This window comes from Lipophrys pholis (assembly GCF_963383615.2).
Source record: "Lipophrys pholis genome assembly, chromosome: 21".
Classification (NCBI taxonomy): Eukaryota; Metazoa; Chordata; class Actinopteri; order Blenniiformes; family Blenniidae; genus Lipophrys; species Lipophrys pholis.
Window position 1 is genome coordinate 10,245,061 of NC_137649.1, and position 12,709 is coordinate 10,257,769.

The following is a 12,709-nucleotide window of genomic DNA, read 5'->3' on the forward strand; positions in this document are numbered from 1 at the left end:
GAACAGATTGTTCTGCATATGGAACATTCGGCGCCTCACCCGAAAAAGAAATGCAGGTCTCACAATGTCATCAGTGTCTATAAGAATGAAGGCGAGCTGAGGCTCTCCGCTGCATAAACACACTAAAGCTTAATAAATAAATACACACATTGTGTATGTTTCTTGTGCATTGCATTGGATGCTGCATGAAAGAAGGCGCAAACATTTTTGCTCCAGCTGCTGCGAGACATCCAACAGTCCAAAACGATATGCGACAGTGTAGCTTGCCTGCAAAAATGATCCAAAAACGTATAATACAGAATCCCACATGATGATCACATGAACGACCGAATTATTCGCTGTTTGTATTTTCACAGACAGACTTCAAAAATATTTGTTCTGGCACGACTGTTGCACATGGCTGCAGAGATTCACGGCATCAGGTTCAAGTCAGATGTGACTCAGACATTGCTGATTTTGACACATTAACATCACCACTCCTTCTATTGTCTGAACACCCTTGTGTTGTTGATCTCAAAGCTGGGTTGGCAATTAAAACCAGTCAAAAGAATATTCAGCAGATTATTAATAAACTCTAGTCAAACCAGACCGGCCACCTCATGAAGAAACAGTGTACACAGAGCAGAAACACACAACTGTTACACTCGTAGCGATCGATTGACTGTAGCTGCAACACTAAATTTGCAAGTTTTTGTCCCTAAGAAATGTATATAAATATAATATAAGCTCTAAAAAATCATCCTGCCTGTTGACATCGCAGTCGCATTCCGGCAGGTCCTCCTCGCTCGGGCATCCTGCCATATCATCTGTCCCCAAATCCAAAACCATGGGGGAGTGAAAATCCCAGAGACAACGTGAACGTCAAGAAGCGTCAGCCTCTCGATCCCACTGCTACTCTCGCTGGTCTGCGAGCTCCACATGGGACTTTCTCTAAACTCTGTTTGCAGAGTGGGAGGGCCAGCAGGAGGTAGTGGTGGGGTGGCACAACTGTGACTTATCAACTGCTGCTCTCCAAGGTTAAAAAAGAGAACCCCAAACAGGCACAAGTGTGTGTGTGTGTGTGTGTGTGTGTGTGTGTGTGTGTGTGTGTGTGCGTGTGCCTGAGAGTGACATGTGCGTCTGTTTCTAAAAAGAGACAAGAGACTTACAGTCAGAGGCATGTGCAGCAGAGCTGGACTGTGTTGGAAAGCCAGACACAGAAGCAAAAGCTGCAGACTCCATGCACATGAGACCCAAGATTCCAGCAAAACATGTTTGCAGGGGAAAAGAAAAAAAAAAAAGCAGTACGTCCTTGCGTCCAGAAAAAGACAAAATCCAAAGACTATCGATGAAGTTTTCCGTCCAATACGAAAAGTGAAAGAATCGAAACTTGCGGTTACAATTGAGATGTTGTCACCATGCTGACTTTATCGCAGAGACAAAGAAAGTGCAGCTGTCTACATGAGGTCAGAAACACTCCTCCCCCCTCTTTCCTACTCCAGTACGGTCCCAGAGGGCAACAGACGAAGGAGACCAGACAGAGCGATGGGGCAGCTGGGGTTGATGGAGTCAAAGTTTGGGTCAGGTCTTTTTTAATTCAAAGCAAAGCCAGAAGGGTTTAAAATGATCAGTTACTATAAGTATCAGTGTAAGTTGGTGAGCTGCAAGGCAGAGTACTGGGTTAGCACTCTACACCACAGCAGAAATAGTCTCACAGCCTGAAAAAAGTCAGATTTAAATCTGGGTTTAGAGGACTTTCTGTGTGGAGTTTGCATGTTCTCCCTGTGCATGCATGGTTTTTACTTTACATAGTCTGGTTTCTTTCAACAGTCCATTTTAAATTGCTCTTATGTATGTGGTTGTCAGTCTCTCTGTTTGCCCTGTGGTGGAGTGGTGACCTGTCCATGTGCCAGTGGATTGATTCAGAGAGGCTGCCAGGCTGGTCAGCAAAAGCTACTAGAGCGCAAACAAGGTGCAGGGACACAAAAGAAGACCACTGAGGAATGAGAAATGCGATCTCTCTGTGCTCAGTCTGCAGCTCTACTGACCGAATGACCAACTGGAACCAGCAAGGAAGTCAGGAAATGACTCGGCAGCATTGTGGGAAAACAAATTACCCTCTGGTATTGAGTCAGACTAAAAAGTGCCACAACAAACATTTGTCTTTTCTAGGAGATGGGATTAAATGTGTCAAGTTCAACCACAACTTTCAGTTTAGTGGAGGATATACTGGACTCGCTCTGGCTTCTCAAACCACAGGAAAGCACCACAATATGTGACTTTAATGAGCCTCACATATTAAGTTTTTTTTTTTTTTTACATTTTTAACATCACTATACAAGATATTGGTAACTCAAACACAGTTGCTGTTCACGCCAAGAAGTGACGTATGCTCCACCCACCTGGCTGCAATGAGATCCAGCAGGTGTTGCCAGCGCTCGCTGACTTTGCTGAGTTTGTGCTGGATCTCGGCTGCTTTGCTGTCCTGACTGGCCCTCGCCAGGCGCTCGCCCATAACCTGCAGCTGCTGCTTGTTCTCCTGCGCCACGCTGATCTCCTCTTGGTAGTCCTAGGGAACACAAGGCCGTGTCAATGTCATGTGGCACAGAAGGGCATGTTTATATGCACGTTCGCAGGGTTGTAGTTCAGTGGATCATTTAGTTGACTGTCCATTTAGTCACTGGACATTTTGAAACCATTTATTCAGACTTAATTTTGCTCTGCATATATAATTTAATCTATCAGAGAGCAGCAGTCACCAAACAGACTTTTAAACTACATAAACACAGAAATAATATAACAATAATAGTCCATAATTTACAAAGGTTAAACACATATACTTATGCATCTACTGTACATACTTGTATTTCTGGGATATTTCAGTTATATCTGTGTGCTGCAGTTACCTTTCGGAGCTTTTCAATCATCTCTTCAATGCTGATGTCGCCATTCTGAGAGACTTTGCTCTCCATCTGCGTGAGCCACTCACATAGCTCCTTGTTTTTCTCATTGAAAACGGCCCACTCGTTCAACTTCTCGCTCACCTGCTGCCTGCGCAGGGTAAGCTGAAGGGACAAAAGCAGGTGACGAGAATGAGGAACGTTGGAGAGAGAATATCAAATAAGTAGCAGTCTGACCGCTCCTCCAGTGGAAATATAGAAAAGAGCTCGATAAAGCAAAACCACCACCCAATTTGGTTGCAAGTGCCAAAGTCCAATTAATTATCCAAATCCTTGTAGTCTGAGCCAAACACTTCACTACTACAGTAACAATAAGTTCACAGTAACACTGGGAACAACAGGGAAGACGGTGAGAAGAAACAAAGAAAAAACACTTTAGTATTATAGAACATAAGAGAAATCTCAATCAGATCAATATTTGGTATTATCACCAAATGTTACTGCTTGAATATAGAGTACTTCTGCTGAAGGGTAACATTCATAAAAAAAAAAAAAAGACAAGGTTTTTCCCTCATATCTCCTCCGGATGCTTGAGATAAATCACATACAAGAGGAGACACATCGACTCCAAGAGAATGCAAAGATAAAATCTTTGCCTAATCTCACATTATGCTCAGTATATTTCCAAAATATTGCGCGTCTCTACCTGGTGGCAGACCTCCTCCCACTGGCGCTGGAGCAGCTGAAGGCGTTCCTGCAGGACTGTGATGTCATCTGTGCTGATCACACCTTCTAAGGAGTCCCTCAACTGGAATAAGGAAGTCAGGTCATCGGTCCAGCCCTCAACGCTGCTCTTCAGCTCCTGAATCATGGGATGATAAGACATCAAAGTAGGAAACTAGACAAATATTCCAGTCTTAAATGCAATGACAGATGAAACGGCACAGTCAGAAACAGACACAAGCACACAGAGCAGGCTCACTGGAGGTGAGCTACAGCAGCAGCAACCTCAGAAACAGTGAGAAAGAAAATGCAAATCAGCAAACTGGCAATGAATACTACAGCAAGACACTGTGAAATAACATTTCTGCAAGAATCCACAAGAATTTAACATTGCTTTTCTGAAACAGCTTCAAGATCTCCGAAACGGATCACTGTCGATGAAAACAACCAACTACATTCAAGGTTAAAGGCAGGATAAGGCAACAGACACAGCTAACCTTGCATCTCCTCCATGCTCGTCACTGTGATGGTTTTGCTGTGGTGTGATCATTTGTGGACCCGAACGCTGTCTCCATTACGCAACACACAAAAAAGGAAGCATGCACGCGCACACATGCATATACCCCCCACAGCAAAAAAGATGCTCTCGCTCTCTCTCATGCGCACGCAACCTCTCTCTGTTTCTTTCCCCACCCCCTCTCTGTTCAGCTGATGCTGACTATGTGCAGCTCCTCACGCTGCCCTCCTCCACCCTCCCTGAGGAGCGAGGACGTGTCAAGCATGAAATATGACTGCATATAGAGTCCAGGGGCTCACATGAGAGGAGAATGCTCATAATGTTAATTTTCATACAGAAATTAGATGATATCCATGAAAGAAAAAAAATGCTATCCCAGTATTCAGCAATATTAACACATTTCACAATGACAAAACAGGTTAAAACACCACAAAGCAGATTAAAGACTGAGTCTGAGTCTGTTTATGTTCATGTGTGAATGTGCTCATTTTTAAGAGATTAAGAAGGAATTTATTCATTGATGGAAAGTATCAACCTCGGAGGCAAAAAAGAAGAAAATCCAGCCTGCTTTTGTGTGTGTGTGTGTGTGTGTGTGTGTGTGTGTGTGCATGTTGTCCTCACCTTGCATCTTATTTGCTCAGAGTGCAGCTCCTCATGGTGGTCCGGCAGCAACACAGACAGCTTTTTCTTGAAGGCCCTGAGCTTCTCCAGTGACACATCGATGCCCTTCTCACACTGATCCCAGTTCTACAAACACACACAACAACGATTAGAGTAGAAAAGACGCACACACACACACACACACACACACACGCATGCATGCACACACAGCACTTCTGGTGCACATACAGGCTATAAATTCTTCCTGCAGCTACAGCAGGAGCCTGAGTGAATTGCAGTATGCAGAGTCATAAACTACCTCACCTACATACTGTATCAACCAGCATGTGCTGAGGTAAGACCACATCAGTTACGCCATACATGGCCCGCTTAGCTCTGAACCGCTCAAGCAGCAGTTTAAGATTGAGTGATACAGCACAAATCCAACATCCAAAGAAAAGAATTAGGCGCTCTATAACAAAAGAAGCTGGTGGTTCTGCTCCAAAGGACCTGGATTAAGGCTATATTTAGACTCTGAATGAAAGGTCAACTCAGGATAAATCAGTTACATTGATCGGAAATGCTACTAAGCATCATACCAGGGTAGACGTGATGGGGGAAAAAAAAAACAGCCAGGAAAGAAATAAAACACCAACTGTTAACGTCCACTCCGTAAAACACAGAGACAGTCATTTAAATGCCGGCAAATCAGTTTATTACTAAGACCTGAGACAAAAAAAAACACACCCCGGATGTATCTTTTAAAATGCGTCATGCACTCTCACAGCCTGTCCAATTCTCTTTGCAGGGTTTAACTCACTGCAGCAGCTTGCAGCGTCTGCAGTATGTCTGTTTCTGTGGGTTTGTGCTCATGGCTAGGACTTTGTCTTTAAGCATTTGTGCCACTTTAAAAAAAACAACAACGATAGAGCCACACTGTGTGTGCAGGAACGCTCAGCTATTTATATGCAAACAGCTGAGTGCTCCATGTGTTTCACTCTTTTAGGACATAAGGTGCAATGCTGCATAATTAATGCGATAACCTGGCGACACTGTCCTACATGCATGAGCAGGTCCACATGAACCAGTGGCCTCCAGCTCCCTCCACAGGACCTTCCCACAGCAGCATGTTGGACACATTGCTGAGGTTACAACACTTAAAGAAAGAGCGCGCATAAAACTTCACAGACCTTCAGCAAGCTGTGCAGCTCTTTCTTCTGCTGGTCAAGGCGGTGGTGAGCGTGTCTCCACCTCTCCTGAATATCCATCAGCTCTGTCTGCAGGGTGGACTCAGCACGGGCGTCAGCTGACAGGAGCAGGCTCCTGCCGGTCTCCACGGTCAGGATGTAGCTTCCCTGCTGCCTCTGAAAAACTTGCTCCCTCAGCTGGAGGAGCAGGGACAGAGGGCAGGGGGGATACAGGTTAACTAAGGGACACTAAGGTTGGATAAAAGAGGAGTGATTAAGACAGAATTCAGATTTGTTTTGGTTAATTTATTGTTTGAATTCTTTTATGTTGTGTACGGTTGGTACAAGCACACCAAACGAGCAGGAAGTTTGTAGAGAACGCTTAGGGTGAAATTGAAAAAGTTCTTTCGGAGTCACTTTTAAAAATCTTCAAATAACATTGATAACAGAAAAATCCCTGGCAAGGTGAAGTGTCCCTGGGACTGGACTTATTCCCATGGTAACCCAACTGCCATATAACAATAGTGTTCATTGAAACTGTGACGAGCTGAAATAATGACACATAAATATCTCAGATAGTGAGATAGACGTTTTCTTAAAATATAGAATGTTTGTCACTTTGTAGTCATTGATTTTCAAGTCATTTTTTCAATTTCAATTATGGTAAATACATGGTAAATGTATTTTACTTATATAGTGCTTTTCAACTGCTTGAGCAGTCTCAAAGCGTGACACTTTGTTAGTCACATTCACCCATTCACACGCACAGTCACACACCAATTCTACAAAAAGAGACACAAAAACAAACAGGGACACGGCTTTCACTTACTAACTATATTTGGTGATCAGATCATTTCCTCCATCAAAATGTAAACACATGTCTGGTATGTAATCCAAAAGAACATATGAACCAGCTTTTCATAGATTCTTGATTTAGCCCATGAAACGTTTTTTTTTTTTTTTCCAGCTTAATGAGGCTTTGTAAACAGCGTCAATTCAAATGCAGCATACCTGGATCTGATCGAGCAGGTTTCGGACCTGCTGCAGTGCCACTGCCTCCCCCGGCTGATGTACGTCCGGATCACGGGTCACTTCTTGGAGCCACCGCAACAGCTTCTCGGTCATCTGCCTGTAGTTCTGCCACTGGTGCACCAGGCTGTCAATAATGCCTCTCCGCTGCTGAGCGCGCCTCACCACTCCCTGCCACTGATTGCTCAGCAAGGCCAGCTTCACACTGAAGTCATCGCTGCAGGTAAAAATAACGTGTTAGCTGCTCACACCTGGATACAGCGATTTACCAATGTGGGTAAAATGCCATTGAAAGACAGTATTCACCTGTCGTCCACTTGTCCCTGGTCCAACATACGATGCCCGTCGCTGGCGATGGCGTAAATAATTTGTTGTCTGCTGAACATCTCCGCTTGGAACAACTGTAACAAATACATCATTAAATTCTAAGCCAATGAAGGACAATAATTAGTGCATTGCACGTACTTATATCATACACACACACACACACGCACAAGAAAATAATTCACACAGACACACATCGACTCTCTGACCTCGTGGTCTCTTTGCTGCTCCAACAGACTCTGGTAGTTGCCCGAGATCTCAGCTACCAACTTCTCCTCAATCTGAGAGAGGAAATCCATCCAGGCCTCACACTTCTGGAGGAAACTCTGCTGCTGGAGCAACACTGACTGTAGCTTACTGAAAACAAAAGGTAAACATGAGCAACAATCACTTCAGGATGAGGCCCGATTAAAGACGTGATGAACAAACTGCTCGGATGTTAAATGAATCACGAGGGTTTACCTGAACCTCTCTGTAAGGTGTGCAGAGTGAGTGGCCCAGGATCTATTGAGGCTTTGCAGCCGTTTGACGTCCCTGTCGCTGACCGGCAGCCTGTACATCAGCTCGTTCACACGCTCCAGGTCTGGAGACAGGCTGCTCAGCTTCAACAGATGAACCTGGAAATGTATTATCACACATTGATGAGCTCATCCAAGAAACAAGTTTGACTGGTCAATTTAAAAAAAAAAAACTAAACACAAAAAACAAAGCAGAAATATAAAAGAAACCAATTTGGACACTGAGATTTTCCACCACCAGATGTTCAGAGAGATTACAATGTTGAAACTGTTGCATTTCATGCACCTTGAGTTGTTCGATGCGTGTCTGGACCACATCAAGCTCTGATGAGTCGGTCGGGTCCGGCTCCTTCAGCACCTCCTCTGCCTCCTGTGCCTGACAGATCAGTGCGTCCAGTTGCTCTCTGAAACCCTCACAGGCTTGGGATCCAGACTGCAAACAGTCAGACACACAGTGTTAGCACACACGTAATCCATGCACCTTTTTCCTCATATTCTGAGGTGTTTGTCGAGTATAAAACGCCTTCATTCTTTTGTGTAACATGCCCTATGAGCCCACCTGCAGTATTTCCTGCTGCCTGTGCAGGGCGTGCTCGAGTGTTGTCAGGCGATGTGTGAGTGCCAGGTAGTCCGACTGAAGGGACGCTGAGCAGGAGGCGTCGACTTTGCTCCTCAGCTGTTCTCCTAACGCTTGCAGCTGCTGGAGGGACTCCTGCACCGCGTCTTGGTTACCGAGGCACTCCTGTTGAAGCGTCACCAAAACAAGTTATCTGGAGACTCAGACTGCAAAAGTGTCGGTCAGATAAAATGTGGCAAAATTAATGTGTGTGATTTTTCACAGGAGTTTCATTTAAACCTTTTCAAGGAAGCACAAGTTCTGGCTTTATATGTCTGTCATATATGAAATGCACTGATGGAAATACAAACAGATACTATTTTCTATGTATTATTGTCCCGACCATCTAGACAGAAGACAGTCATCCAAGAAATGGTGCAATGTGGGTAAGTCTTATTAAATACAAGCTGAAAAATCAGATTTGTTAAAAAAACAAAAAAAACAAAGAGGAAAATCTTAAAGAGCTCAAAACAAAGCGCAGAATTCTTCACTGCTTTGTCTGGCAACAGCTTGCATCAGTGATCCTCAGCACTAATACTGTAAGCAGAAGGTTATTTTGACTGTGTGTCTCTAGACATGGCCGAGTATGTTCCTACAAACCCAGTGTGATGGCGGTGCCCCCCCGTAGTGTAAATCAGGGGGCTGTCATTCCCTGTGCAGCCTCCCTCTCTAAAGGCTTTTGTCTGATTGTGCTGTGAAGCCACATTCAAGGAGACAAAAGGACAGGGTGCAATTTGGTATTCTGAGGCTTTGTGAACCCTCACAGTGAGCTGACAGGCAGTTTAGGAGCTCATTCCTAAATCCCGAGAAAGAGGGCTCCGGGCAAACAAGAAAAAAATCTCCCGATACCTTGTAAGCTACTCAACCTGGGCCACTAGAAGATAAAAACTACAGAAGATGAAGTGTCAGTCTGCTTCGATGTCTCATCTGCACTCACATTGCAGTCCTTCATCCAGGTGCTGCTCTCCTCTTCTGTGATTTCCCTGTCAGTGGCGTCTCTCAGCAGGCGATCGGCACACAACTCCTGCTTCTGAACCGCTGCCACACACTGGTCGTATAATGAGTGGTAATGCTGCCACAGTCCCAGCAAGACCTTACTGCTCCTCAGCTGCTCGGAGATCTGCTCGAGCAGATGATTACACCTGAACACAAAGGGACAGAGAGGTCACACAAATGTCATCCAGAGTCACTCCATGAGGTGTTTGTTTTTTTTTCCCCTTCCCCAGTCATTACCTGACGTTGACTTCTCTGAGTGCTCTGTTTAGTGCTTCAGCCACAGAGGGGTGACATTCGTTTAGCAGCTGGTGAGTTATGGAGCCAAACTTCCTCAGACTGCTCTCCTGTTTCTCCATCTCCTCCTGCAGGTTCTGAACCACATGGAAGACAAAGACTTTAGATTTGACCCACAACAACAGAAGGCTAAATCACACTATTTACTTAATAATTCAAATTATAATTTTTTTTTATTAATTTTGAACCACCAGCCGGAGCTGCAAAACAATTTTTCATTTTTTCCCGGAAATAATAAAAGTAGTTTTCATTCTACTCTACTATCTTCACTCCTCACCTGCAGACCCTCCACCTGCTGCTGCACCGCCTCCAGAGATCCATTTAGGAGGCTCAGCCTGGACACAGAGTACTTCCCCTCCATCAGATAACCGTTTATCTCCTCCGAGGCTCGTCGATACAAAGTCCACTGCTCCAGCACTGAGCGCAGACTCACCTTAATCTGACTTATCTTGTAGAAAATAGGTGAGACGAAACATGTTAATTTTACAAAGCGCAAAGAAATTTCATCTGCTTTGTCATGTCATAATAACATCATTTACTCATTTACGATGACGTACGAAACGGCGCATGCCCGTTCTTTAATAAGAACTAGATCTAGTTCTTAAATAAGAACTAGATTGGGTACGCCATTATTCATGGTACAGTGGAGAAGTTCTTTGTTGAGAAACATTGTCCAGAGTTGTACAGGTAGAGATGCCAACATGTGCCACCCACCCAGCCGGCTGGCAAAGCCTGTGCCCCCGCTGAGAATGTGTACATACGCCGGTCTCATGAAAACTCATTTACACACAAAACTTGCAACTTTTTTGTAAGAATTAGATTAGATATGTTTTCATTCATCTTTTATTTCATGTTTGTGGCGGTCAATATAAAAATGTATTCTTTACCTGCTCATGTTTTGTATTATTTTTGCAAAGTTGTGAAACTACGAAAAGAAGCATTTTCTTGTCTCTCAATATTACGGAGCCCTGGAGTGGCCATAGAGAAAAACAATAAAATAAAAAGAAAGAAAGAAAAATAACGCGAGGGAAAGAGATAAGTCTTTCCCTCCAGTTAATAAAGCAAGGGAACAAGATAATTTAATCCATGAGTCATTATCTTTTGGCCCTGGATTAATTCCTTCAAATTATATTGTAGCGATCGCGGAGCCTGTGGCTGGAATGAACTGCTGTGCTGCAGTTCACCTGTGCTGTGACACAAAATCAGTCACCTCAGATATAGAATTTAGAAGCAGAAGTTTTCCATTGTCGTTTTTTCACGCTTTTCGCATTTTGACCTAGGATGCCATTGGAAACGGTTGAAGAGCTGCGTTCTACCATTGTGCACCTCCATTCCTCCCTGATGTTGAAGAATTGGATTCAGACACTTCCAGAAATAAAGTTAAAGGAGCAGAAATTCACAATGTAATGCCGAAATGTGAAAAAAATAGGCCCCGAGCTCATTCATTTATGGTAAAGAGGGGATACATGAATCGGCAGGCCAGACTTTGGAGCTGCTGAGATGTATATCCTCTCTTTTTATGCCAAGCTGAGTTTTACATGTCTGTAATTCCTATGGTTCATTTAGAAGACACCAATATTAAATGTGGTCCGCATCATTTGATCTTAATGCATCCATAACAGCAAATATGATGGAGATGGCGGCCACATTGTTGAAAAAACGAGCTCATAAATCGAAACGAATTACTATCTTGTGGCCACGAATGAAATGATCTCGTTCCCTCGCGTTATAATTGCTTTTTATTCAGTGGCCACTCCGGGGCTCTGTAAAATATGTTAAAAAAACCTAACATTTTTCCTTTTTTTTTTTTTGCGATTTTAGGTCCAGTGCCATCCAGTATGAATAAATAAATTGTTGAATTGCATAGATGAGGCTGTGCACCCACCATTCACGTTAAACTGTTCTAAATTGGAACTATGAAGGTAAAATCAACAGTAGTCAAAACAGACAAATTGACCTTTAATGCCTGAAGGAATTAAAAAAAGATATCTTGAGCTCACCATGTGGTCCAAATGTGCCCAGGACTGGTTCAACCCTTTGAGTGTTTCTTTAACAACTGAGCAAGCTGCTCCCTTCTTATCCCGAATAAGAGCATTTCCTCTTTCTTCTGCTTTCTCTAGATCCTTCTCTTTTTCCTTCACCAACTCTTCCAACTCCTGTGAATACATAATAGTTATAGCAGAGAAAAACCTGATGTATTCAGTCTAAAAAAAAAAAATGTCTGTGGCATGCTTTTTGTGTACCTGACAGTCTTTAAGTGCATTCTGTACTGATGCAACATCCTCTATCCTGTGTCTTTTCTTCAATTTCTCCTCCTGCAACGTTAGCCAGGCTTTCAGGGCCTGGACTCCATTTTCGTGCTCCAACCAACTTTCCACAAGTCCTTCCAAAATCTGAATCTATAATACAAAGACAATTAGCAAATTATTTGACAACTCAAAAATAACAAAACAAAACAAATTTACCCAGTGGACATTACCTTTTCAGCAATGAGCCCCTGCAATATTTGCCATCTTCTATTCATAGCTCCGAGCTTCTCTGCAAAATCTGTCTTGTCACTGCGCTTTCCCTCCACATCCTGACTGCTGATCTGCAGCACTGACTGGTTCACAAAGTCCACAGTCAACTGTTTACAGGTCAGATCAATGCGGAAACCCTGTGAAGTAAAGATAAGACTCCATGAGACCATGATCACAGAGAAAGAGTGTGTGGGGGGGGGGGGCTTTTAATGAAAGACGTCATCGTACCTTATACTTCTGCAGTACGTTCTGGACCACCTCTGAGCCCACAGCCCCCATTATTTTGTCCTGATCTTCCTCTATGATGTTCTCCATGAGAGAGATCCAGCTCATCAGCTCTGTGATGGCATGTCGTGAAGCCAGTTTCTCCATCTGCAACTGAGGGAGGAGAGGAGGCGGGTTGCAACATGCTCAATGCTAATTCAAACCAGAAACTAATTAAGATGAATATTAAAAATAATGAATCCTTTATAAAAAAAAATATATGCCCCGAAGTAAACAAAGAAC

At 43.6% G+C, this 12,709-nt stretch overlaps 1 protein-coding gene across 1 annotated transcript in view; it reads right to left on the minus strand.

The window, feature by feature from the left end:
• syne1a (spectrin repeat containing, nuclear envelope 1a) overlaps nt 1-12,709 on the minus strand; it is a gene marked incomplete at its 5' end in the record, with an annotated part of 121,654 nt that overhangs the window by 12,550 nt on the left and 96,395 nt on the right. Inside the window, 18 exons of the mRNA XM_080490831.1 lie at nt 2,382-2,548; nt 2,886-3,044; nt 3,586-3,741; nt 4,741-4,866; nt 5,910-6,104; nt 6,918-7,152; nt 7,242-7,336; nt 7,469-7,616; nt 7,722-7,876; nt 8,064-8,210; nt 8,337-8,519; nt 9,331-9,535; nt 9,627-9,760; nt 9,961-10,131; nt 11,684-11,839; nt 11,927-12,082; nt 12,163-12,339; nt 12,431-12,580. Coding sequence (XP_080346957.1) covers nt 2,382-2,548; nt 2,886-3,044; nt 3,586-3,741; nt 4,741-4,866; nt 5,910-6,104; nt 6,918-7,152; nt 7,242-7,336; nt 7,469-7,616; nt 7,722-7,876; nt 8,064-8,210; nt 8,337-8,519; nt 9,331-9,535; nt 9,627-9,760; nt 9,961-10,131; nt 11,684-11,839; nt 11,927-12,082; nt 12,163-12,339; nt 12,431-12,580 — 2,915 coding nt within the window. The remainder of the gene's footprint in view (nt 1-2,381; nt 2,549-2,885; nt 3,045-3,585; nt 3,742-4,740; nt 4,867-5,909; nt 6,105-6,917; nt 7,153-7,241; nt 7,337-7,468; nt 7,617-7,721; nt 7,877-8,063; nt 8,211-8,336; nt 8,520-9,330; nt 9,536-9,626; nt 9,761-9,960; nt 10,132-11,683; nt 11,840-11,926; nt 12,083-12,162; nt 12,340-12,430; nt 12,581-12,709) is intronic.